Source organism: Melanerpes formicivorus, unplaced genomic scaffold (assembly GCF_026170545.1).
Source record: "Melanerpes formicivorus ecotype bairdi unplaced genomic scaffold, bMelFor1.0.p_v2 SCAF_119, whole genome shotgun sequence".
Classification (NCBI taxonomy): Eukaryota; Metazoa; Chordata; class Aves; order Piciformes; family Picidae; genus Melanerpes; species Melanerpes formicivorus.
Genome location: NW_027142471.1, coordinates 1,315,415 through 1,341,826, shown reverse-complemented (window position 1 = coordinate 1,341,826; position 26,412 = coordinate 1,315,415). Strand labels below are relative to the sequence as shown.

At 54.6% G+C, this 26,412-nt stretch overlaps 2 protein-coding genes across 3 annotated transcripts; one reads left to right on the top strand and one right to left on the bottom strand.

Moving 5' to 3' along the window:
- Positions 1-357: 357 nt before the first annotated feature.
- Positions 358-7,684, bottom strand: LOC137456265 (endogenous retrovirus group V member 2 Env polyprotein-like). Of its 2 annotated transcripts, none has more exons than XM_068167569.1 (2): positions 7,482-7,684; positions 358-2,201 (listed from the first exon to the last, which is right to left on the bottom strand). In XM_068167569.1, the coding sequence occupies exon 2, from the start codon at positions 2,061-2,063 to the stop codon at positions 747-749; it is 1,317 nt and encodes a 438-aa protein (XP_068023670.1). In that variant the 5' UTR covers positions 2,064-2,201; positions 7,482-7,684; the 3' UTR covers positions 358-746. The 2 variants fall into 2 exon arrangements, with proteins under 2 accessions (XP_068023670.1, XP_068023669.1); XM_068167568.1 differs by lacking the exon at positions 7,482-7,684 and adding an exon at positions 6,446-7,111.
- An 869-nt stretch (positions 7,685-8,553) lies between these two features.
- Positions 8,554-26,137, top strand: LOC137456190 (tudor domain-containing protein 5-like). The gene is made up of 9 exons (XM_068167495.1): positions 8,554-8,631; positions 9,902-10,137; positions 11,074-11,247; positions 15,613-15,728; positions 18,323-18,543; positions 20,649-20,855; positions 21,704-21,770; positions 22,382-22,582; positions 25,504-26,137. The coding sequence occupies exons 2-9, from the start codon at positions 9,909-9,911 to the stop codon at positions 25,576-25,578; spliced, it is 1,290 nt and encodes a 429-aa protein (XP_068023596.1). The 5' UTR covers positions 8,554-8,631; positions 9,902-9,908; the 3' UTR covers positions 25,579-26,137.
- The last annotated feature ends 275 nt before the right edge of the window (positions 26,138-26,412 follow it).

Sequence of the window (26,412 nt, the reverse complement as noted above, 5' to 3'; positions counted from 1 at the left end):
GAGCCCAGGTCCAGCACAGCAGCTGGGGGCTGAGGCCCTCCCTTGCCCTCTTGCCCCCACAGCCCCCCAGGGTTGCCATGGGTTAGCTGTTTGGGTGGGTTGGATTGGTTGATGGGTTGGACACGATGATCCTGAAGGTCTCTTCCAACCTGGTTTGGTTTATTCTAAATGTTTAGATTCTGTTTATTCTAAATGTTATAGTTACAGACAGCACCCAGGGCCCTGTGAGCCCAACAATCCCTGGTGCCAGTGACTTAGAGAATGACACACAAGAGACTCAGTAAGTTTCTTGTATTATGCTTCTATTCTGGCGCCTGACACAGGTAGAATCATTTCAAAAGACCTGTGTATCTTCAGAGAGTTTTGGGCAAGCTTTTATACAAAAAGTTATCTGTCTATAATGACAGGGGTCCAGATGCTTCCTATCTATACAAAGCTTATCTATCCAGATGCTTCCTATCTATACAAAGCTTATCTATCTAAAAGAGCAGAAGTATACATATCATGTAGGTGTCCTTTATCTTATACAAAAGATCATCTTGTCCAAGACTCACAGAAGTAAATCACTGAAAAATCCTGCTATTCCTTATCTATCCAAAGGCTGTCTGCCAACCCCTCTCCCCCTCCCTGCATTCCAGCATTTCAGCTAACAAGCAGAAAATTCTTATCAACTCTGTTATTCTGTTAATGAGACTTTTCTGTTCATCAATTCCCCCCTTTCTTACAGCCAAGAGTATATTCCTATACTATATTTTCTTAAAATAATGTCCTGTTTCCAGCTCATGCCTGAGTGTATAATTTTTATACTTATGGTAGGATTCTACACTACTCTTTCCAGTGCACATAATTATCTCAATCAAAACTAGCAGTAATATTATTAATAAAACAATCATTACAATTCCCAGCAACAACTGTTTAAGCCAGCGTATATTGGGCATCCATGAGGTTAACTCTTCCCAGAGGTCTGATAATCCATATGATGTATCATCCTTGCTTACCTCATGTAATACTTTCCCCTGTTCCCATATATTTTGTACATCAGTTTTAATTTGTCCTGATCTATCTACATAGGTGCAACAAGTGGTGTTTATCAGGGTACACACCCCTCCCATTTCAGCTGTAATAATATCCAAAGCCAGCCTGTTTTGTAGTGACACACTGCTCACAGACTTAACTTCCACCTGCAGATTCTGCACTGCATCAGCTGCTGAATTAGCAATGACTTCCATTGTAGCTGATATATTTACTATTGCTTTTTCAAGTTGTGCAACACCTAATGCAGGGAACAATGCTCGAACAAAACTGTGATATCCAGTATTGTATCTGACAAGGGGATTTGCTGTCCTTCTGTGTCTTCTCCAAAGAGTTCTCCAATATCCTCTAGGCAGGATCTCATGATGGACAGTGATTTGTGGGGTTAAGTAGCCTGCAGTGCAAACTCCTGTCCATTTTGGGGGTAAGCTTTTTCTGGCATGCCCATCCCCACATAACCACCAATATCCATAAGGGAGTAAGCAACTAATTTGACTTAATAGGGCGACACCAGCCCCTACAACATCCAGCCTGCTTTCTTTAGAAGAGGTACAGCCATTTCCCTGAACCCATGGATTGGCACCTGAGACTTCTCCAGGGGAAGAGTAATTCCAGCTGCAGCCCAACCCTGTTAAATTTCGCCATCCTACCTTATTTTCACTACTTTCATTACTTTCTACAAAAAGGGTTCGTGAAGGATCTACAATTAATAAGTCAAACTTTGGACCCAACCTTTCTGAGCTATCTTTCCCATGCTGACAATTGTGGAAGTTACTATCAGATGTAGTCACCCAGTCTGACGGCCCCCATGTCCAATTCATTGAGGCTACCCCAAATAAAGGGGTCCTCATTTGGCCTCGAGGAAGTTCAGTGCATATCCAACAGTTAGAAAGATTAGTTTGCAAAGCCAATTCTTGACTAACATTTAAGTACATATTGCCTTCCCATCCTTCAATAGTATTAATCAACAAACAAATCACGATTATCGATACAGCTTGAGCTTCAGGGGTCCCTGAGATTCGAGTTTCCATTCTCTTGCTGAAGTCTTCTTGACTCTGGTGTGGTGAATCCAAGCAGCTTGTTCCTTGATTTTGATGGCTGTGAAGGATGTCAATAACACCTGATATGGTCCGGTCCACTTGGGCTCCAGAGGGTTTTCTGAAAGAGATCTGACATAGACATAATCTCCAGGTTCCACATCATGGACTGGTCTGTCTAACCCTCTCACATTGGTTCCAATCACCTGTTTGCTAACAATGCTCAGGTTCTTATAAATTTGCTGAACATACTTGTTCAACATTTCCTCTCTAAATTGCCCTGGTTCAGAAGGGTCCATAGTTCCTACTACATAAGGTCTTCCAAACAGGATTTCAAATGGGCTCAACCCTTCCTTTATTCTTTGCTTAGTTCGAATTCGCAACAGGGCAATTGGTAATGCTTGTGGCCAAGGAAGGTTTGCTTCCTGTCCAATTTTTACTATCTGGTTTTTGATTAAATGGTTCATTTTCTCCACTTGCCCACTCGAATGTGGATTGTAGGGGGTGTGGAGTTGCCAATCAATCCCTAAAATTTTGCTCACCTGTTGTACCACCTTGGCCACAAAATGAGGTCCCCTGTCTGAGGAAATAGCAGCAGGTACCCCAAAACGAGGTATTATTTCTTGTAACACTGCCTTAGTAACCTCCCGTGCTTTGTTTGTGCGACAGGGAAATGCTTCTGGCCAACCAGAGAAGGTGTCAGTGAGTACCAACAGGTACCTGTATCCCCCCTTTCTTGGGAGCTCAGTAAAATCAATTTGCCATTGCTGTCCTGGATAATTTCCTCTGCTAATTTGTCCCAGTCTAACTCCTCTTCTTACTTTGGGGTTAGCCTTAAGACACACCTCACATTGCCGGGTTACCTGTTCGACCGTGGTGTATAATTTCCGTGCTATACACTCCTGAACCAATTTTCGATACAGGGCTTCTGCTCCCCAGTGAGTCTTTGCATGTTCCATCTGAACAAAAGCCCAGAGAAGGTTCGTGGGAATGATTAATCTCCCATCCGGTGTCCTGGCCCAGCCCTTTCCTGTCCTATTCCCCAAAAGGTCTTTAATTAATTTCTGATCCTCTGTGCTATACACAGGTTCTGGCTCTTTTTGCTCAATTGACAGTTTACCATCTGGGATCAAAACAAACTCTGACACCTTTCTCCCCTCCCTGGCCACCCTTTTAGCTGTTTCATCTGCCAGTCTGTTGCCTCTTTCTTGACCAGTATTCCCTTTTTGGTGTGCTTTGCAGTGCATTATGGCGACTTTGCTTGGCTTCTGCACTGCTTCTAGCAGCCTCAGTATTTCTTCTGCATGTTTAATACCTTTTCCTTGAGATGTCAACAGTCCTCTTTCTTTCCAAATGGCTCCATGGGCATGTACCACCCCAAAGGCATACTTGGAGTCAGTCCATATGTTTGCACTTTTCCCTCGGGAAAGCTCAAGAGCTCTGGTCAGTGCTATTATCTCTGCCTTTTGAGCGGAGGTGTTACTTGGTAGGGCTTCTGCCTCGATTACCTCTTCTCCTGTAGTTACAGCGTACCCAGCTTTTCTTTCTCCCTGGATCACAAAACTGCTTCCATCGGTGTACCAATTATGGTCTGCCTTTTCTAGGGGTTCTTCCTTCAGGTCAGGTCTGCTGGAATAAGTGGCCTCAATTGTTTCCAAACAATCGTGAATAACTGGTTCTCCATCACCACCCTGGAGGAAAGAGGCTGGATTGACAAAGTTAGCAACTTTAATTTCTACATCATCCTGCTCTACTAGGATGGCTTGGTATTTAAGAAATCGTTGTGGAGACAGCCAGTGTCCTCCCTTGGCTTCTAGAACAGCAGAGATGGTGTGTGATACTAGGACTGTGATCTTCTGCCCCATTGTGAACTTTCGAGACTCTTGAATGTTAATTGCAACTGCTGCCACAGCCCTCAGGCATCCTGGCCATCCCTTGCTTACCTCATCCAGTTGTTTAGAGAGGTATGCCACCGCCCTTCGGTAGGGTCCTAAGGTTTGTGCTAGGACTCCGAGTGCTATCCCTTGGCTTTCATGGGAATACAATAAAAAAGGTTTAGTGACATCAGGTAGGCCTAGTGCTGGTGCCCTCATCAATTCCTTCTTTAAGGTACGGAAAGCTTGTTCAGCTTCTCCATTTCATTGCAAGTCCTTATCAGTCTCTTTCAATAATTCATAGAGGGGTTTCACAAGCAGGCCATAATTATAAATCCACAACCGGCACCACCCTGTCATTCCCAAAAAGGTTCGGAGTGCCTTTACTGTGTTTGGAAGTGGAATAGAACAGATGGCCTCCTTTCTTTCAGGGCCCAGCACTCGTTGTCCTGCTGTTAATTCATATCCCAAGTAGGTTACTTGCTGCTGTACTATTTGGGCCTTCTGCGGGGAAACTCGGTACCCATGAAGTCCCAGGAAATTCAGCATACTCACAGTCCAGCTTTCACATTCCGCTCTGGTCTGGGTGGCCAGCAGGATGTCATCTACATACTGTAGCAGAGCTCCGTTGCCTTCTGGCCTGTTCCACTTCTCTAATTCTTTTGCGAGCTGATTTCCAAAGACAGTAGGGCTGTTCTTAAATCCTTGGGGCAAGACTGTCCAAGTTAATTGACACTTTCGGTTAGTTTCTGGGTTCTCCCATTCAAAGGCAAACAGTGGCTGGCTCTCAGGGGCCAGGGGTAAACAGAAAAAGGCATCCTTTAGATCCAAGACGGTAAACCATTCTAATTCTGTTCTCAATTGAGTCAAGAGGGTATATGGGTTTGCCACCACAGGATGGATATCCTTTGTTATTTTATTTATAGCCCTTAGGTCCTGCACTAACCGATACCCTCCAGCTGGTTTCCTTACAGGTAAAATTGGAGTATTGTAAGCTGATTCACACTCTGTTAGCAGCCCATACTTTAAGAATTTTTCTACAATAGGCAAAACTCCTTCCCTATCTTCTTTCCTTAAAGGATATTGTTTTAATCTAACAGGTTGAGCTCCAGGCTTAAGATCTATTATCACAGGTAGGGCATTTTTGGCCCTTCCAGGCTGCTCAGTGTCCCAAACCCCAGGATATACTTGATCTTTTATGCTTTCTTTTATTCTGTCTTTCTCTTGTTGAGGGCTCATTAATGCAAGACTTAAAACCTCAACCAACTGTTCCTCCCTTACTCTGAATTCTACCTTCCCCTTATTAAATTTAATTTCAGCTCCCAATGCTTCCAACAAATCCCTCCCCAGCAATGACTTTGGGGCATTTGGCATATATAAAAACTTATGTAAGCCCCAAGTTTTACCATATTTATATTTAAGAGGTTTAAAAAAATATGCCTTCTCAGTTTGACCTGTAGCCCCTACCACAGAAACATAGCTCTCATCCAGAGGCAGCAGTGCTTGATTTAAGACTGAAAAGGTTGCTCCTGTGTCAACTAGGAATTCCAGTTTATTTTCTTGTTCCCCTAGCTTCATTATAACCAGAGGATCTGCTAGGGTATTTATAGTCTCCTCCGGTCCTCCCTAATCATCCTCTTCTAGTTGTGCCTGTATTCTGTTTTTCTTTTTCCTCTCTGGACATTCTCTTTTCCAGTGTCCCTTCTTTCTACAAATCGCACACTGATCCTTTTCCAACCGCACTCTATTAGTCCCTTTAGTCTTCTTACTTTCCTGCAACGCTGCTACCAACATTCTCTTCTCTTTTCTCCTACTTTCTTCTTCCCTGTTAGAAAATACTCTCCATGCTACATCCAAAAGTGCCTCTAAATCCCTTCCCTGTGGGGGTGACAACTTTTGCAGCTTCTTTCTGATATCACTAGCAGATTGGCCAATAAATAGGGATACCAGTTGTTGTATACCTACTTCTGATCCGGGGTCAAGAGAGGTGTTTTTCCTCATTACTTCCCTCAGCTTATCCAAGAATTCTGAGGGTGATTCACCAGGTCCTTATCTGACTGAGTATAACACAGACCAGTTAATTGCTTTCGGAATGGCTTTTTCTATTCCCCTGGCTACAAACTCCCGGTATTCCTCCAATCTAGTCCTTTGCAGCGCATTGTTTGTATTCCATTCCGGATTTTGGAGTGGAAATACATCTCCAATGTTTGCCCCCCCTCCCCGGGTTTGAATTCTTTCTGTTGCAAGCTCCAATCCATGTTTTTCAATTAATTGTTTCTCTGTTTCAGTCATTTGTTCTAATAATAACTGGATATCGTCCCAGTCTGGATTGTGCTGCCTAACCATGAATCGAAAATGTGTAGCTGTCCCTGTGGGATCATTACGATAATTTTTAGCCTTTTCTCTCCAACTATCCAAATCATGACTTGTAAAAGGCACCTTAATCCAGACTGGGTCCCCCTCAGGCCCTACTGCTTGTCGCAGGGGGGCTTGAATGAGTACCTGGGAAGCCGGGGCATTTGCTTGCTGTCCTCGGGTCCTTCTTGCCACTGGGCTTCCCTGAGCATAGCTCTGGGAACTGACTCCAGTATCACTATCTGAATTGCTGCCACTCCCAAAACCTCCGACATTATTTTCCGAACTCTCTGTCACTACCTCTTGCAATTTTCCTGGAGATTGATAAAATTCAGGCAGGTCTTTTATTTCCTCAAGTTTAAGACACCTCTGCCCTATACTACACGCAGAGCAACACCTTTTCAACTGTGTCTGCCTCTTATTCTTGGCCTTGTTTTCTTTTTCAAGGGCCAAAACCATTGGATCTGAGGGAGCTCTAACACCACAGTCCCTTTGAAACTCCGGATGCTCTCGGAGATAGAAAAACATATCAGCATATATTGTCTCATCCCATTTCTTTTCTCTTCTTAAAAACAACATCAATTGCAGTAAAGTATCATACTCCAGACTCCCATTTACAGGCCATTTCTCTCCACCATCTAATTTATATAATGGCCACCACCGGGTACAAAATTTAATTAGAGTCTTTTGATTTGTTGACCCTCCTGGGGGTCCTCCAATTTCCCCCCAGTGGGCAAGTATACAACCAAGTGGGCTATGTCTTGGGATCTCACTACTTTGTCTCCCTCCCATTTTACACAATACAACACAGTACTTTCTCTTTACAGCACACAGAACACAAAACAAATACAAATACAACTACAACAATAATGACCGGTCCTTAGCACACAGTTATTGGCCACACACACTCAGCCACACATTCAAAACCTCTCGTACTTTATGTTCTTTAGGGACCCTCTTGGCCCCTCGCACACTTAAACGGTACTAATAATTCCCTTTGGGACCCCCCTGGTCCCACACTACAGACAATGTTCATGATACATAAACAATGCCTATAGTTACCTTTGGGACCCCCTTGGTCCCAACCCAAGAGCTCTTTTACCTAGGGGTGCAATAAATGCCTCTCTCCCGCGCAGGGCGTCCCCTCGCGACTTACGGAGCTACCCCTTTCATAGAAGCATACCTTCTCTGTGCTGGCAGTCTTGTCTGTTCCTGCAGCGATCTGATGAGCAGCGGAGCTCTCCTCGAGAATTTCTCGGCGGGCCCTGAGAGGTCCGGCTCCTCAGCAGGTCCTGCAGCCAAACAGAGTCGTCCTGCCGCGGTCGCCAAATTGACTTAGAGAATGACACACAAGAGACTCAGTAAGTTTCTTGTATTATGCTTCTATTCTGGCGCCTGACACAGGTAGAATCATTTCAAAAGACCTGTGTATGTTCAGAGAGTTTTGGGCAAGCTTTTATACAAAAAGTTATCTGTCTATAATGACAGGGGTCCAGATGCTTCCTATCTATACAAAGCTTATCTATCCAGATGCTTCCTATCTATACAAAGCTTATCTATCTAAAAGAGCAGAAGTATACATATCATGTAGGTGTCCTTTATCTTATACAAAAGATCATCTTGTCCAAGACTCACAGAAGTAAATCACTGAAAAATCCTGCTATTCCTTATCTATCCAAAGGCTGTCTGCCAACCCCTCTCCCCCTCCCTGCATTCCAGCATTTCAGCTAACAAGCAGAAAATTCTTATCAACTCTGTTATTCTGTTAATGAGACTTTTCTGTTCATCACCAGCAGAGAGGAAGAGGCAATCATGGGCAAGGTTCTGAAGCGCAGAGGAGCAGGAGCGCCTCTGCCTCTTGAGGAGTCTCCTACTTGGGCTGATGGCTGTAATAAGCGCCCTGGGGCTCTGTCTCCAGGCGGCTGCCCTGCAGGGCCCTGGTTTCTGGGGGGGGGGGCGCTCCCCGGGCTGCCGAGGGTGCCTGCTGCGCCCTGCACTAAGGAACGCGAAGCCCCGGGCCGGGCGCCGCTCTCGCCCCGCGCAGCGCCGCAGCCAGGCGCAGCGCAGGAGGCTCAGCAGAGCTTTTCCCGGCTCTTGCCGCTGGTGTGACGGCAGCGGCGCAGCTGATTGGAGCAGGGGCCGGAGAGGCGGGGCCTCGGCAGACGGACAAGGCTCCGGCCCAATGGAGTGTCTCAGGCCAGGGAAGCTTCTGGGCTGTGCCGGGCGCGGGTTTATCAGGGGAGCGCTGGGCGCCCCCCACGGAGCTGCTCCCTGCTGCTGCTGCGCCCTGCCGAGGAGTTCCCTGCGGGCGGCCCGGGGGTGCTTTCCCTGGGGTGGGGTCTGCAGGCTTTGTTTGGGTTGGGGGGAGCAGCTGGGTGTTTCTCGGGGGTGCTGTTGGGTTCTCCAGCGGTGTTGTGAGGGGTTGAGGCTGTTCCCGGGGCGGGGGGGGGGGGGGGTGGAGGTTTCCGCAGTGTTGTGGGGGGGGAGGGGGGTGTTTGGTGTTTTTTTGTGGGGGTCTTGGGAGTGACTTGAGAATTCTTGGGAGATCCTTCTGGGGTTAGGGGGGGCTGCGGCCGGAGCCCGGCCGGGGCTGGGACTGGGGGGGTGGGGGGAGGGGGCGGGGCTGCGGCCGGAGCCCGGCCGGGGCTGGGGCTGGGGCTGGGGGGGGGCTGCGGCCGGAGGCTGGCCTGGGCTCGGGGCTCTGTGTCTGTGCTGTGCTGTGCTGTGCTGACCCCCAGAAGGGTTGGGAGGCCCTGGAGGGCTCTTTGTGTGGTTCTTGAAGGGGAGTTGGGGGTTGTGAGGAGGCAGCAGAAGCCTCGTGGGGAATGTGCAGGTCCTGGGGGGGCTTGTGGGGGTCCCGGGGTGTATTTCGTGGTGCGGGTGGGGCCCCGGGGGGAGCTTTGGGCCCGGGGGGAGCTTTGGGCCCGGGCTCTCTCCTGGGAGCAATCAGTGGCTCAGCAGCAGGGTGAGGCTGGAGCTCGGAGGGGCAGGGAGGGGCCCGGGGCTGCCACTGCCTTGGGTCAGCTCTGGCTCCCCCTGCTGGCTCCCCCTGCTGCCGGGGTGCACAGGCCGTGCCAAGGCAGCCCTGAAAGCGCTGTGCCTGGAAGGGAAGGGAGCTGCGGCGTGGGAAGCGCCAGGGCCGGGGGAGTGCTGCGGGGTGACAGCTGCGGGGTGACAGCTGCGGGGTGACAGCTGCAGGGTGACAGCTGCAGGGTGACAGCTGCGGGGTGACAGCTGCAGGGCTGGCTCGGGAGCTCACCAAGGGACTGGCCCTGATGGGGAGCAGAGCAGGCTTAGGGCTCAGGAGTCCTGCTGCCAGCGCCTGGACCTCTCCCTGCCCTCTTTGCACCTCCAGCTCTCCTCAGCTGCCCCGGAGCAGAGCTCCTTGGAGCCTGCCCCATGGGAGGAGGGCTTTCAGCACTGCCTCTCCCAGCGGCTCTGTGGAGCGCTGCTGGTGACAGCTCCAGGGCTACCCGGGGGGCTGTGGGGGGCCTGGCTTGCTGCCCTCTCCCCCCAGGTTTCAGTTGCTAGGGGTACAAAGTGGTTTGCCTGGGTGGGAGCAGCAGGGCAGTTGTTCTCTCCCTGGTTCTGTTCCCCCTCCAGCGCAGCGATGGCGAAGGAGGCACAGCTGCTGCAGCTGCTGAAGAAGGAGCTGAGGTCTCTGCTGCTGGCTGCCAGAGAGGGCTTAACCCCAGCAAGGCTGGAGCAGCAGTACCTGGCCATGGTTGGCAAACCTCTCCCTCTCCATGACCTGGGCTTCCAGTCCACACTGGAGCTGGTGGCAGCTATGCCTGAAGCTGTCAAAGTCTGTCACCATAAAGGCAGAACTCTCCTCAAAGGTGAGTTGGTTTTCCCCTGTGGGTGGCTGTCCTGCTCTTGAGTGGTGCTGCCAAAGGGCAGTGTGCAGGACTTGCAGAGCTGTAGGTCACATGTCTCTATTGCTTCTTCTTCTCAGGTCACTATGTTTAATGTCTTAGCCCTGCATTCTGCTCTCTCTTCAATACCTTTCCACTCCTGCTCCCTGAAAAGCAACCAAGGATTCTAGGTTCTAGCTTTTGTCCTTTGTGCACTGAGTTTAGAAGTTGCAGTGATGTTCCTCACAGGTGCACCAGAGCTGCTCAGCCTTGCACTCCCTGTCACTGCAGACTACAGCAGGAACTAAAGCCAGGGGCACAGGGATGGGGCCTCTCAGGACCAGCTGCAAATAGTTCCCTCCCTGACCCCATGGGAAGTTGAGTGTGCATCAGATAACTCTCTTCATTTCCCTGCTCTGTGGGGAAGAGCTGTGGAAACAACTGGTAGGTGCAGAGAGCTGGCTGGAAGGCTGGGGTGGTGCTTGTTCAGAGTGCTGCAGGGAGAGCAGAAGCAGTTGGTTACAGCAGGGAGAGCCCCAGGCCGCTCTGCAGCAGGGCCACTGTGCTGCTTTCTGAGGGGAGCAGGGAGCCCTTTGTGTTCCCAACCAAACTGGCAGCAGCTGAGGTTCCTGTTGTGATCCTCTATCCAAGAGTTGGACCTGCCTTCCTCCCTGGATCTGGAGGGCTGGGGTTGAGGCTGCAGGTTGGTTGTTGGCTGTTGTAAACTTCACTGCAGTTTGGAAAGGGAGAGGCAGAGCAGGTGCCCTGCTGGAAGCCAGCCAGGATTCAGTGTGGTCCCAGAGGGAGACTCCTGCTTCTGAGGAGGCTGTAGGGAAGAGGAAAGAGGGAAGGAGAGGACACTTCGTGGTGCAGAGCTTTTCATGGCTCAGTGTAGGCTAAGAGTTTGTTTCCCTCCTGCAGGCATCCCAGATGAGAGCACCAAGGGCATTGCTGACCTGCTGGGGAAGCGGAGGAGCTCCAGGACGCGGAGGGGCTCCAGGAGGAGTGGTGCTGCAGGGGGGGCAGGGGCTGCTGCTCCCTCTCCCAGTCCCCAGAGGAGCAAGGCTGGCACCTTGCCAGCAACAGCTGATGCAGGTGAAAATGCTGAAGCAGCTCTGGTGCAGCAGCAGTTTCAGATGCACTGACAGTGGGAGGTGGATCAAGAGGTTGGGTTTGAACAGGGTTTAGTCCTTACCCAACTGACAATGACCAGGTGGTGCCAGCAGGATGTTAGGCTGAAACCAGCAACTTAGTACAGGTTTGGTAGTGATAATGTTCACACTTAACTTGCTCCAGAAGGTCCTTGGTGGGTCTGTGTGCTTGCAGAAATACAGAGCACACACAGGCAGCTGTTTGTATCCAGTGGAGTAAAGAGACACCCCCAGGGTGACAGCAAAGGTGCTGTCCAAACACAGAGCTGGCTGGCAGAGAGCCTCTCCAGGAGCTACAGCAGGAGCCTCTCCAGGAGCTGCTTGAGTTCAGAGCAAACGCTTGGCAAAGCTTTGGCACTCTCAGGGGATGAGAGCTGAGCCTGGAGAAGTCTGACTTGGTCCTGGCCCTTGCTGGAGGTGGTGCCTGAGGGATGTTGCACTGTGATCCAGGACAGCTCCAAGGGTCTGGCTTTAGGCTCACTGTTCACAGGGGCTCAGGGATCGACTTTCAGCAGGGATTTTCCCTTCTGCCTCCTCCCAAGTGCTGAAGTGTTGTGATGCTTTCTGCCAGTTACACTGCCCCACAACTTGCTGGCTTCTGAAGTTTGCTATTGCTCCCCTGTTGGCCATGACTGAGGTAGAGAGGCACAGGGCTGTCAGGAGGTCACCAACCCCCAGGCAGTAGGGAGAGCAGTGCAGGGCTTGGGAAAGTGGAGGCCCAGCCCAGCAAGGAGATCTTTTAGTGTCCTGCTTCTTTTCCTGGGCTGGTTTGAGGGCTAGGAAGAGGGCTTGAGGGGGCAGGGTGGAGTTTCATCAGGTGGGTTTCAAGTGACAGGGGGACTGTGTCACAAGAGTGAAGGCTGAGGTGAGGGACCTGCTGAGTTCCTCACAGTTCTGCTCTTGGGCTTCCACAAGGCTTTCTTCAGACCCTTGGCCAGGGCTGCACTGTGCACAGGGTAGCTGAAGTGCTCAGCAGCAGGTTTGAGGTTGTGGCTGAGCAGGTCAGAGCAGCTTCCTTGCTGACCCTGAAGGAGCACCTGGCAAGTGAGGTAGGGCAGGGAGAGATGCCAGAAGGTCTGGCAGTGAGGGAGTGACCTGAAGGCCCAGAGCTGGCACAGGCACTGGTGCCAGGCAGCTGTTGCCACTGGGTGTTGCTGCACTTCCAGTTGCTGCAGTAGCTCCCCTGGCTTTTGGCACAGCAGGGGTGTGGGATGCTGCAGAAGCAGATGTCCCAAGGGAGCTGTCTGGCTAGCAGAGAGCAACACAGGAAGCTTTCTACAGGTGGCCACTGGGGTTTGGTGTGAAGAGAGAGCAGGGATGTTAATCCCCTTCAGGGAAGGGTCTGAGTGTGTGAGCAGGGCTGGGATTTCTGACCCTTGCAGACAGCAAAAGCATCTCCTGAACATGTCCACAAGCTCCCAAAGCCTCTCTGGTGCTGCTTTTGAGACTGAAGATGTGCACCAGTCTGAAAAGCACAGCCCCAAGGTCCAGAAAAGAACAGAGGTCTGGGGTGGCCTCAGCATTCCCCCAGCAGGTCTGTGAGGAGGCAGAAAATCCCCAGGAGTTCTGCCAGGTGAGCAGTTCCTGCCTGAGCCAAGCAGAGGAGTTCCATCCTGCTAGCAGCTGCTGTAAGCCTCAGCCTGCTCACAGGAGCAGGGGGGTTGGACTGGTTTGACTTGCTGGTAGAGGGAAGGAGCCTCTGCAGGGAGTCCTGGCTGTGAGTGCTGCAGGAGGGGAGAGCAGCAGCAGTGCCTGCAGGCTGAGTGTGAGTGCTGCAGGAGGGGAGAGCAGCAGCAGTGCCTGCAGGCTGAGTGTGAGTGCTGCAGGAGGGGAGAGCAGCAGCAGTGCCTGCAGGCTGAGTGTGAGTGCTGCAGGAGGGGAGAGCAGCAGCAGTGCCTGCAGGCTGAGTGCTGTGAGTGCTGCAGGAGAGGAGAGCAGCAGCAGTGCCTGCAGGCTGACTGAGTGCTGTAGCAGGAGAGAGCAGCAGCAGTGCCTGCAGGCTGAGTGCTGTGAGTGCTGCAGGAGAGGAGAGCAGCAGCAGTGCCTGCAGGCTGACTGAGTGCTGTAGCAGGAGAGAGCAGCAGCAGTGCCTGCAGGCTGAGTGCTGTGAGTGCTGCAGGAGAGGAGAGCAGCAGCAGTGCCTGCAGGCTGAGTGCTGTGAGTGCTGCAGGAGAGGAGAGCAGCAGCAGTGCCTGCAGGCTGAGTGTGAGTGCTGCAGGAGGGGAGAGCAGCAGCAGTGCCTGCAGGCTGAGTGTGAGTGCTGCAGGAGGGGAGAGCAGCAGCAGTGCCTGCAGGCTGAGTGCTGTGAGTGCTGCAGGAGAGGAGAGCAGCAGCAGTGCCTGCAGGCTGAGTGTGAGTGCTGCAGGAGGGGAGAGCAGCAGCAGTGCCTGCAGGCTGAGTGCTGTGAGTGCTGCAGGAGGGGAGAGCAGCAGCAGTGCCTGCAGGCTGAGTGCTGTGAGTGCTGCAGGAGAGGAGAGCAGCAGCAGTGCCTGCAGGCTGAGTGTGAGTGCTGCAGGAGGGGAGAGCAGCAGCAGTGCCTGCAGGCTGAGTGCTGTGAGTGCTGCAGGAGGGGAGAGCAGCAGCAGTGCCTGCAGGCTGAGTGCTGTGAGTGCTGCAGGAGAGGAGAGCAGCAGCAGTGCCTGCAGGCTGAGTGTGAGTGCTGCAGGAGGGGAGAGCAGCAGCAGTGCCTGCAGGCTGAGTGCTGTGAGTGCTGCAGGAGGGGAGAGCAGCAGCAGTGCCTGCAGGCTGAGTGTGAGTGCTGCAGGAGGGGAGAGCAGCAGCAGTGCCTGCAGGCTGAGTGCTGTGAGTGCTGCAGGAGAGGAGAGCAGCAGCAGTGCCTGCAGGCTGAGTGTGAGTGCTGCAGGAGGGGAGAGCAGCAGCAGTGCCTGCAGGCTGAGTGTGAGTGCTGCAGGAGGGGAGAGCAGCAGCAGTGCCTGCAGGCTGAGTGCTGTGAGTGCTGCAGGAGAGGAGAGCAGCAGCAGTGCCTGCAGGCTGAGTGTGAGTGCTGCAGGAGGGGAGAGCAGCAGCAGTGCCTGCAGGCTGAGTGCTGTGAGTGCTGCAGGAGAGGAGAGCAGCAGCAGTGCCTGCAGGCTGACTGTGAGTGCTGCAGGAGGGGAGAGCAGCAGCAGTGCCTGCAGGCTGAGTGCTGTGAGTGCTGCAGGAGAGGAGAGCAGCAGCAGTGCCTGCAGGCTGAGTGCTGTGAGTGCTGCAGGAGAGGAGAGCAGCAGCAGTGCCTGCAGGCTGAGTGCTGTGAGTGCTGCAGGAGAGGAGAGCAGCAGCAGTGCCTGCAGGCTGAGTGTGAGTGCTGCAGGAGGGGAGAGCAGCAGCAGTGCCTGCAGTCTGTCTGTGAGTGCTGCAGGAGGGGGAGAGCAGCAGCAGTGCCTGCAGGCTGAGTGTGAGTGCTGCAGGAGGGGAGAGCAGCAGCAGTGCCTGCAGGCTGAGTGCTGTGAGTGCTGCAGGAGGGGAGAGCAGCAGCAGTGCCTGCAGGCTGAGTGCTGTGAGTGCTGCAGGAGGGGAGAGCAGCAGCAGTGCCTGCAGGCTGAGTGCTGTGAGTGCTGCAGGAGGGGAGAGCAGCAGCAGTGCCTGCAGGCTGAGTGTGAGTGCTGCAGGAGAGGAGAGCAGCAGCAGTGCCTGCAGGCTGAGTGCTGTAGCAGGAGAGAGCAGCAGCAGTGCCTGCAGGCTGAGTGCTGTAGCAGGGGAGAGCAGCAGCAGTGCCTGCAGGCTGAGTGCTGTGAGTGCTGCAGGAGGGGAGAGCAGCAGCAGTGCCTGCAGGCTGAGTGCTGTGAGTGCTGCAGGAGGGGAGAGCAGCAGCAGTGCCTGCAGGCTGAGTGTGAGTGCTGCAGGAGGGGAGAGCAGCAGCAGTGCCTGCAGGCTGAGTGTGAGTGCTGCAGGAGGGGAGAGCAGCAGCAGTGCCTGCAGGCTGAGTGCTGTGAGTGCTGCAGGAGGGGAGAGCAGCAGCAGTGTCTGCAGGCTGAGTGTGAGTGCTGCAGGAGGGGAGAGCAGCAGCAGTGCCTGCAGGCTGAGTGTGAGTGCTGCAGGAGGGGAGAGCAGCAGCAGTGCCTGCAGGCTGAGTGTGAGTGCTGCAGGAGGGGAGAGCAGCAGCAGTGCCTGCAGGCTGAGTGCTGTGAGTGCTGCAGGAGGGGAGAGCAGCAGCAGTGCCTGCAGGCTGAGTGCTGTGAGTGCTGCAGGAGGGGAGAGCAGCAGCAGTGCCTGCAGGCTTTCATTGGTAGCTCTCTTCTCTTTCTGCTTGCTGTGGAATGCTTTGTGCCCCTAACAGAGGGTAACAGCCAAATTCTCTTTCCTTTTGCAGCTGAGATGCCTCCTTTGGAATCCTCTTCTGACACAGAGAGCTTCCACCTGCCATCAGAGGAGGAGTCAGAGGCAGTGGCAACAGAAGCAGGGGGTTTGGGTGCTGGCCTCCAGCAAGTAAGAGGCTGCCCAGGGGGAATGTTCTTCTTGCTGTTTGTGTTGGGTTTGTGCTGGTGATGCCTCACTGCTTCCAGAAAGGCTTTGCTGGCTTTGGTCAGCCTGGAGGTGAGCAGGCTCATGCTGCCTTGGGCTGCAGCTTCAGCTGGCATCCAGGCCTGGTGTCTCTCTTGTTTCTCTCTGCTTTGTGTGGCAAATCCCCCAGGCCAGTGCAGCTGAGCTTCCTCCCTGGTAGCAGTGCTGATCCCTTGTGCTTACTGACTTGTACCTGGAGCTCAGCAGCTTTGTTCTGAGCCTGACAGTGCTGTGTGGAATTCACCTTGCTGCAGAGGACAGGACTGAAGTATGGAGCAGCTGGGGAACAGAGCTGGGGAGGAATTGTCCCCAGAAGCCTTGATCTCTGCAGCTCCACTCTGCTGTGTGCTTGGACTTGGGAAATGCTGTTTGTTCAGTGGTGGTTTTGCAGAGGGGTGGAGAGGAGCAGTGCAGAGGCTCTGAGCAGTCAGGAGTGATCAGGAGAATTTGTCTGTGTCCCTTCTAAGCTTTTGGGGCCTTCTTTTTGTCAGGAGAACCTTCCTGCTGAGAGTGGTTTCCTCTGCCCAGCTGCCCTGGGTGCTCAGCTGTACAGTTGGAGTGTGTAGGCAGGGAGGCAGTCCCAGGAGTTCTCCCTGGCTTGGGTGGTGTGTGCTGAGGAGCTTGGAAGCCTGGGCTGCAAGTTGGCCTTCCTGTGGCACTTGCACACCCGTTTTTGGCAGGCTGCCCTGGGCCTTCAGAGAAATGTTGGTTTCCCAGGGAAAGATGAGGCCTGTGGTGCAGGCGGCCCCAGAGCTTTGCTGCTCTGTGGCTGTCCCAGAGGGAAGCTGTTGGAAGCTCCTGGCAGGATAAGTCTGGGAAGATCTTTGTGCAGCTGTTCTTGGGCAGCAAGCCCCAAGTTTGCTGTTTGGGCTTACAAGGCCCTGCAGGGGAGTGAAGCAGGTTGTGATGTGTGGTCAGGGTGCAGACTGGGATGCTGCAGGCTGGAGGGGGAAGCTGTGAGCTGCCAGCCTGCAGCAGGGCAGGGTCCAAGCCACGGGAGGCTGATGGCGCTCCGAGGAGCAGCTGAGGGCTGAGCCCCTCTGCCCTGCCCTGCCCTGAGAAGGGGCTGCAGGCAGAGCTGCTGCTCTCAGCAGCTTTCTCTTGCCCCCCTGAGCACAAGGACAGGGGTCTGCCACAGCACTCTTGGCAGCTCTGCAGGAATGGCTTTGTGGCTGCCAGTGTGTGAGCTGGGATGTGGAGCTGGTGTCAGGGTCTGATGGGACCCTGCTTGCTCTGTTCTGAGCAAAGCAGCCCCTTGGAAGTGCCTCTGGTCACAGGCACTGCCTGGAGGGAGCCCACAGCTGCTCAGGGCTCGCTAGAGGAGGAGCTGCTGCTGCTGAGTTGCTCTTGAACTCAAAGCTGCTAACTCCAGTGGTTTAGGCAAAGTCTCTCCTGGCCTGCAGGCTGTTAGCCCTTGCTCAGGCTGCAAAGGCTCTTGCTGCTGCTTTAAAGGATGGTTCTGGAAGTCCATTGTCTGCAGTGGGGCTCAGCCACAGCAGTAGCAGGGGGGTGCTGGCAGACAGCTTCCCCACACACTGCCTGCTGTGCAGCTTGGTAACTTCCACCCTCTGCAACACTGCAGGGCTTTTGCCTTGAGCCCCTGGGAGCAGTGCTGCTAGCACAGGAGGAAGCTCTTGGGGCAGGGAAAGCAGCTGGCAGCTGAGGAAGCTTCCCATCCCCATTGGCTCCAGGGAAATGTTTTCAGCAGTTAAAGCACAAGACACAACTGTGAGCTGTGGGAACAGGCAGACCTCATTGCTCCCTGCAGCAATCTGGGGGGAGGTTGGGGTGAGGAGGGGGCAGCCTCTGCTCCTTGGTGGCAAGCAGCAGGAGCAGAGGCTCCAAGCTGCACCTGGGGAGGTGCCAGCTGGGTGCTGGGAAATATCTCTGCCCTGGGAGCATTCTCAAACCCTGGAACAGGCTGCCCAGGGCAGTGCTGCAGTCACCATCCCTGGAGGTGTTCAAGCAGCTGTGGACCTGCTGCTTAGGAACATGGTTTGGTGTTGACCCTTCAGTGCTGGGCTGAGGGCTGGCCTGGATGAGCTTGGTGGTCTCTTCCAAGCAGAAGTTCTCTGTGATGCTGTGAGCAGCTCCCATCCAGCTTTGTCTGGAGTGAGAAAAGAATGGTTAGGTTCTGTTTGGCTTGCTCTGGGGATGCAAATTTGTCTCCTGTCACCTGAGTCATTGGCAGGGTCAGTCCCAGACTCCTGGATGGTCACAGAGCATCTTGTGGCTGAAATCCAACAGCCATGTAGATTGTGTTTGGTTTAGTTTCCTGGCAACAGCCATACAATACTTCCATCCAAAGAGATGGTAAAACATCATTTCCTCTCCCTTATGCCTTGCAAGGTGTTTTTCTTGCACCTCTCTGTAGCTGGAGGGAAGAAGGAAGGAGGAAATGTGGGAGAGTTTCAATCCAAGTTTGCAGGGCAGAGCAGAGTCGCTGTCCTCCCCCCCAGGGAAAGGGCAGCCCTACCTGTGAGGCATCTGAGTGACACCTTCTTCTTATCCCTTGGTAGCCTGAAGCTTTGGAGCAGGCCCTGCTAGAGAAGTTGATACTGACTCCAGAAATGCCTCCAGATGCTGTTCAGGACAGAAGGCTTTGCAGTTTGCCCCCCCTGGAGAGGAGGAGCATGGTGGCAGTCTTTGTGTCATCCATCATCTCTCCAAGCCAGTTCTACATCCAGCTCTACAGCAAGGAGACATCTAGCAAACTGAGGGAGATGATGTGTGAGATGAGGTAAGAAGGTGCTGTGCTGGCCCAGCACCACTGCCTGCTGGCTGAGTGTTTGGGCTGAGGACAGAGGGCACCCAGGCGTTGGCCACGGTCACTGCTGGTGCCATGCTGGTGCAGAGGTGCTGGAACCAAACTCAGCACATCACCTGCTGCTTTGACCAGGGAATAGGATAGGATAGACCAGGTTGGAAGAGACCTTCAAGATCATAGTGTCCAACCTATCAACCAATCCAACACCACCTAAACAACTCAACCATGGCACCAAGCACCCTATCAAGTCTCCTCCTGTGAACACCTCCAATGACAGTGACTCCACCACCTCCCCAGGCAGCCCATCCCAAAGGGCAATCACTCTCTCTGTGTAGAACTTCTTCCTAACATCCAGCCTGAACCTCCCCTGCCACAGCTTGAGACTGTGTCCTCTTGTTCTGGTGCTGGGTGCCTGGCAGAAGAGCCCAACCCCCACCTGGCTCCAACCTCCCTGCAGGGAGTTGCAGAGAGCAAGAAGGTCTCCCCTGAGTCTCCTCCAGGCTAAGCAACCCCAGCTCCCTCAGCCTCTCCCACAGGGCTGTGCTCCAGACCCCTCCCCAGCTTTCTTGCCCTGCTCTGGACACCTTCCAGCAGCTCAACCTCCTTCCTAAACTGAGGAGCCCAGAACTGGACACAGGACTTGAGGTGTGGCCTAACCAGTGCAGTGTACAGGGGCAGAATGACCTCCCTGCTCCTGCTGGCCACACTCTTCCTGCTGTAGGCCAGGATGCCATTGGCCCTCCTGGCTGCCTGGGCACACTGCAGGCTCATGTTCAGACTACCATTGACCACTACCCCCAGGTCCCTCTCTGCCTGGCTGCTCTCAGCCACTCTGCCCCCAGCCTGTAGCACTGCCTGGGGTTGCTGTGGCCAAAGGGCAGCCCCTGGCTCTTGGATGTGTTCAATCTCCTGCCCTTGGCCTCTGCCCATCTGTCCAGCCTGGCAAGGTCCCTCTGCAGAGCCCTTCCACCCTCTAACAGATCAACTCCTGCCCCCAGCTTGGTGTCATCTGCACATTTACTGCTGATGGACTCAATGCCCTCATCCAGATCATCAATAAAGATGTTAAAGAGCCTGGGGCCCAGCACTGCTCCCTGGGGCACACCACTGGTGCCTGGCTGCCAGCTGGCTGTGGCACCATTCACCACCACTCAGCCTCCAGCCAGTTCCTAACCCAGCTCAGAGAGCTGCTGTTCCAGCCAGGGGCTGATGGCCAGCAGTTTGCTGTGGGGGATGGTGTCAAAGGCCTTGCTGAGGTCCAGGCAGATTACATCCACAGCCTGCCCCACATCCCCCAGGCAGTCACCTGGGCATAGGAGATCAGGTTGGTCAGGCAGGACCTGCCCTTCCTAAATCCCTGCTGGCTGGGCCTGAGCCCTTGGCCATCCTGTAAGTGCTGTGTGATTGCACTCAAGATGTCCTGGTCCATAATCTTGCCTGGCACTGAGGTCAGGCTGAGAGGCCTGGAATTCAGTGTGTGAAGAGCAGCTGAGGGTGAGCTTGGCTGTGTCAGACACTGCTGCCCTGTCAGTTCCTGGACACGTCATGAGAAGGAGCTTGGGGCTTGCTTTGCACCTCTGCTGTCTGTGCTGCTGCTGTGCTCTGTTCAGTCACTTCCATCCCCAGCACTTGCCAGAAAGCAAGAGCTAACAGACCTTTGGCAATCTCTGTTTGAAAGCAGAGCCACAGCAGTGCCTTCCTGTCAGCTGCCCTGGGGATGCTGTTCCCCCTTGCCGGGGGCTGTCCATGGCGTGCCAGGGCCACTGCTTGGTGTCCGTGGGGCACATCTCAGGTGTGATGGCACTCTGCAGGCACTGTCCATGGGAGCCATGGCTCTGTAAGGAGCATTTGGCATGTCAGGGTGATGGCAGAAAGGAGTGGCCAGCATGGCAATGCTTAGCCTCAGCGGTGTCCATCGGCAACCTTGCTGCTGGAGCCTGGCAGAACAGAGCTCTAAGCAAGCAACTCCTGAGAACCCATGGCATGGGACCTTGGAGAGCTCAGGCTGCTTCTGCAGCCTTCTGGATTTGTGTGTTCATGTGCTGCACCCTGCCCAGCTCCTGTTCTGATCTTTGCAGGTTCCTTTACTCCCACCGAGTCGTCTCCGACCGCTACCTGCTGCCCGAGGCTCTGCTGCGGCCTGGGCAGCTCTGCTGCCTGCTGCTCGCCGACTGGTGGCACCGAGCGGTCATCCACCGCCTGCTCAGCCCCCAGCAGGTGCAGGTCTTCTGTGTGGATCATGGGCACCTCAAGACTGTCCAGAGGTCTGCCCTGAGATTACTCAAGTAAGTCAATGAGTTCCATGTGGGTGACAGAACTGCAGAGTGGTTGAGGATGGGAAAGGCATCTGGAGGTCATCCTGTGCAAGCGCCCTGCTCCAGCAGGGCTGACTGGGGCAGGCTGCCCAGGACCACATGGAGAGGGTGTTTGAACGTCTCCAAGGGTGGAGACTGGACAGCCTCTCTGGGGATCCTGCTGCAGGGCTTCAGCACCCTCCTGGCAGAAGTGCTGATGCCCAGTGAGCTGCTGCCTGGTGTGTGCTGGTGCCTGGCAATGTGTGCTGGTGCCTGGCGATGTCCTGCCCAGGGCTGGACTTAGTGCACCTGCCTGAGGCTCCTGGCAGCCCATTTCTGTGTGATGTTGAGGTCCCTCTGAGAGGCATGACCCGGGGTGGGGGGGTATCAGCCACTCCTCCTTCCCTGTGAGGGTGGTGAGGTACTGGAACAAGTGGTACAGAGAGCTGTGGATGGGGCTTTGAGCAACCTGGTCTAGTGGAAGGCATCCCTGCCCATAGCAGGGGGGGTGGAACTACCTGATCCTTAAGGTCCCAACCCAACCATTCTCTGACTCTAGGAAATGGTTCCCAGGACTCCTTCCAGCACCTTGGCGAGATGGAGCTGAGGCTGTCTTCAGGAAGACATCCCAGCATATGTATTTCCTTGAAGGGGTGTGGGATTTTATTCCAGGCCTCCTGCAGGCATTTCCTTGCTGCCATGCTGATGCTTGGGGGTTGTGGGGGTGAAAACTCCCCCCAGCATCAGAGTGCCAGAGCAGCTCAGGGAGAAAGCAAATGAAGCTTAGTTACCAGCAAGAGTGGAATCTAAGTTTGACATGCAGTGGTTGTGTCTTGCAGGTGGTGCTACTTGAAGCTGCCTGCCCAGGCCCTCCCCTGCTCCCTGGCAGGAGTACAGCCCATGCAGGTAGGTGCTGGTGTGCAGGGCTGGCTGCTGGCACAGGGCTGGGAGCTGGCAAGCAGAGGCTGGCATTGCCTTCTGCTAAGGCAAAGGTTGGGACTCATTCAGGTCCTGCTGCTGTTGGGAGTGCCTCTGCCTGGCTCTGGCAGCAGTCACTCTCCTGCTGTCTGTGTTTGATCAGTCTCCTCACTGATACTCCTGCAGAAGGGGAGAGCTTCTGCTAAGCAAAGGAGCAAAGTTGTGTTTCTTTCTCTGGCAGTAGTTCTTCAGGCTCCTTCTGAAGCTTTGCTAGCTCCAGCCCTTTGTTTTAAACCTTTCCCCATTCCAGGAGTTCAAGAACACCAAACTCAGACAGCAGGCAGCCACGTTTCAGGCAGTTGTGACACAGTCTCTGCTGCTGCCTTGGGCCCATGCTGGCCAGTTGGTGTTGCAGGTGAAGGGGCACTGCCAGGGTCACTGGGCCATGTGACTGAGGCCAGGCTGCTCTGCCTGAGTCTCCTGCTTTTGGCCCTTGCCTGACCTGGCTTCCCAGCCTTTTTGACAAGCCCAGGAGGGCAGGTCCCAGGGGGGCTCTTGATCTGTTTCTAGAACCTTTGCATTGGTGTTTTTCCCTTCAGGGCACCTGGTCCAGTGCAGCAACTCTGCAGTTCCAGGAGCTGTGTGGCTCCAAACTCCTCGTGGGCATCACTGACGAGTATGTGAACGGTGTCCTGCACCTCTTCCTCTGTGACACATCCACCAAGGAGGATGTCTACGTGCACCAGGTCCTGAGCAGCAGGGGACATGCTGCCATCTGCAAGGAGAATGTTCCTTCCCAGGTCAGGAGGGAAACGTGCTGCTGGGAGGGCAGGGACAGGCTCAGCCGGTGCCTGCAGTGGGCAGGTCTGCAGCTGGGAGCAGCTGGGGGGTGGGGAGCAAGAGTGCTGAGCCCCTGCCCCGCTGTGGGGCTGTGCCCTGAGGCTGCCCCCCCCCCCATGGCAGCTTCACCCAGAGCTCCCCCCTGTGGCTGTGCCCCAAGCCCCCCTGTGGCTGCGCCCAGCGGCAGCTGACTGTTCTGGGGGGGGTGGAACTGGGTGGCACAGCAGAGATGCTGTGGTTTGCTACAACTTCCTTTCTTCCTGTCTTCTGAGAGTGGAGGAGAAGACTCTTGTGGTGGTTTGAGCCTGAACTGGGAGTTAAGAGCTCAGATGGGGGCAAGGCTGAGAATCCCTCCCCCGTTCCCCCCTCCTCCCTCCCAACAGAGAGGAAAAAGAAAAGGAAGCAGCAAATCCACCAGGAAATAATTTGGAGTCAGCTTGGAAGTAGAGAGGAAAAGAGACAGGAAAGGTTCACAAGGGCAAGGAACAAGGATGGATGGGGGACAAAGAAACCAAGAATATAAAACCAGTCTCTCTCAGAAGAGGCACAGAGGCAGCAGGGAGAAGGATCAGGCCCAACCACGTGGCAGAGAAGCAGAAAGGCAGTGGCAGTAGCTCTCAGGAAAGGCAGTAGCCCAAAGAGAGCGAATAGCTGCAGTGTCCTCCCTAGCTGGACAGGGAGGGGGAGTGGAACAGACTCAGTTTCCCAGGGGGAAAATGCCCTGCAGGGAGGGCAAAGCACTCCCAAGCCCTTCCCCCCTTCTTCCAGGATGGGAGTTAACTCCTCACAGCTTTGTTTGCTGGTTTTGAAGCGGATTGGCTTGTTGCACTTGCAGCTTTGTCTGAAGCTGATGCACAGCTGCTGTAAGGAAGAGAGTGAAGGAGCTGCAGATGTCACCATAAGGCCAGGCTGAGGTGGCATGGAGAGAGGTGGTTAGGAGATGAGTTGGTTACTTGATCAGGCACTGCCCATCCCAGCAAGTTCTCCCACTCAAAGAGGCCCCTGAGCCATCCAGACAGCTCAACAGAGCAAGTCACCAGTTTAAATTGTAGTGTCTCACTTGGAGCAGAGGCCAAGCCAGCTGAGGGAGGGCCAGGACAGGTCAATAAATGTTTTTGCCTTCTCTGCTCAAGGCACTGAAGATTGCTTCTGTCATGAGCAAACTGAACTGGGGAATGGCTTTGGCTGAGAAGGTCTCTTCCTTTGGCAGTGACATGTCCAGCACTGGGCAGCACAGACAGGGGAGTGGTGTAGTGCCTTGAGCAGACATCCAAGCTGTGAGCCAGCACAGAGCAGCTGTAACTTGGGCCCAGCTGTGTGGTTCTCTGGAGGTCTCAGCTCCATTTCAGTAAGAGCTGTGTGGGGGTGAAAACCCTTAGAGAGGTTCCAGCCCCAGCATCCAGCAGTCAGGCTGTGCAGACCAGAGTGCTGGTGGCTGCTGGCTTCCTGAGCAGCAGCAGAGCACAGGTGGTGGCAGGGTTGGAGCCTGTTGCTGCTGCAGCAGCAGAGGTGGTGGCAGGGTTGGAGCCTGTTGCTGCTGCAGCAGCAGAGGTGGTGGCAGGGTTGGAGCCTGTTGCTGCAGCAGCAGCAGAGCACAGGTGGTGGCAGGGTTGGAGCCTGTTGCTGCAGCAGAGCACAGGTGGTGGCAGGGTTGGAGCCTGTTGCTGCAGCAGAGCACAGGTGGTGGCAGGGTTGGAGCCTGTTGCTGCAGCAGCAGAGCACAGGTGGTGGCAGGGTTGGAGCCTGTTGCTGCAGCAGCAGAGCACAGGTGGTGGCAGGGTTGGAGCCTGTTGCTGCAGCAGAGCACAGGTGGTGGCAGGGTTGGAGCCTGTTGCTGCAGCAGAGCACAGGTGGTGGCAGGGTTGGAGCCTGTTGCTGCAGCAGCAGCAGAGCACAGGTGGTGGCAGGGTTGGAGCCTGTTGCTGCAGCAGCTGCAGAGCACAGGTGGTGGCAGGGCTGGAGCCTGTTGCTGCAGCAGCAGAGGTGGTGGCAGGGTTGGAGCCTGTTGCTGCAGCAGCAGCAGAGCACAGGTGGTGGCAGGGTTGGAGCCTGTTGCTGCTGCAGCAGCAGAGGTGGTGGCAGGGTTGGAGCCTGTTGCTGCAGCAGCAGCAGAGCACAGGTGGTGGCAGGGTTGGAGCCTGTTGCTGCAGCAGAGCACAGGTGGTGGCAGGGTTGGAGCCTGTTGCTGCAGCAGCAGCAGAGCACAGGTGGTGGCAGGGTTGGAGCCTGTTGCTGCAGCAGCAGCAGAGCACAGGTGGTGGCAGGGTTGGAGCCTGTTGCTGCAGCAGCAGCAGAGCACAGGTGGTGGCAGGGTTGGAGCCTGTTGCTGCAGCAGCAGCAGAGCACAGGTGGTGGCAGGGTTGGAGCCTGTTGCTGCAGCAGCAGAGGTGGTGGCAGGGTTGGAGCCTGTTGCTACAGCAGCAGCAGAGCACAGGTGGTGGCAGGGTTGGAGCCTGTTGCTGCAGCAGCAGCAGAGCACGGGTGGTGGCAGGGCTGGAGCCTGTTGCTGCAGCAGCAGCAGAGCACAGGTGGTGGCAGGGTTGGAGCCTGTTGCTGCAGCAGAGCAGAGGTGGTGGCAGGGTTGGAGCCTGTTGCTGCAGCAGCAGCAGAGCACAGGTGGTGGCAGGGTTGGAGCCTGTTGCTGCAGCATGGGTAGGGCCAGTTTGGGGTTGGGGGGGAGCAGTGCTGAGTCATTTGGCTGCTGGAGGGAGGGAGGGGAGCTGCTGTTCCTAGTAAGACAGTTTGCAGCAGGACTTTGGAGCTGGCTTGTGGCTGCTGTGCTGCTTTATAAACCCTGTTAGCCGTTTGCTGGATCCTTTCTCTTCTCTGGGGCAGCTCCAGCCTGGCCTTCCTGCCTGATGGGTTTGTGGTTTGTTCCTAGGGATTCCAAGAGCTGAACCCTTCGGCCCTGTACATTCAGCCCAGTGGGCAGCAGGAATCTCTGGCTGCAGAGTGAAATGGCAGCCTCAAAGCCTGCACTGTAGTGCAGCCCCGGGGAGAGCCCCGGGGGCGGTCGTGGGAGGAACTGCTTCACCCTGGATCCCCTCTATGGGTTCTCTCTGCCCGGCTGCCCCTTGGGCAAGGCTCCTGGCGAGTCTCCCCCTAGCGGCCGAGCGCCGCACTGCGACGGAGATTCTTTCCCCCTTCTGCTCCTGGTTGGCTTGAAGCTGCTTCAGCTGTTAGCTACTGGCCCAGGATTGTACATTCCCCTTGTAAATAGAGATTCCAGCCCTGCACAGAACCCAGGAGTGAGTTGTGGGGCAATTTCTCATGTTAATAAAGAATTGTTACTGTTCGTATCGCTCTCATGTATGCATAAGAGTCTCTGCCCCCCTCTCCTTCCCCCTCCTTTCTTCCCCCAGTACCTCACAGTCAGGGCTGTGCTGTCAGAAGGTGAGGAAAGAGAGACAAGGCAGCAAGCCATGGAAGTGGCAAAAGAGAAGGAAGCAAGAGAGAACTACTTTGCAACCACTTTCTATCCTCATTAACAAGCCAGTGAATCAGTGCTATTGCTCTGTGCCCAACAGTCCTTCCTTTACCTTTTACCCATTCTGAGCTGGCAGATGGAGTCCCTGTGCCTCAGCTGTGAGAACAGAGCTGTTCAGGAGAAGGTTGGAGCCTAGAGCGGGGCCCAGCTGTGCACTCCCTGCCCCTGAGCAGGCACTGCTTGGAGCTTGCCCTGCAGAAAGCTGGGAAGGTAAAGAAAGGAGCCTTAAAAATCAGAGACAGAAAAGCTTGGGGTTTAGGATCTGCCTTGAGAACCTGGGGACCACCTCTCAACCTTTTCTTG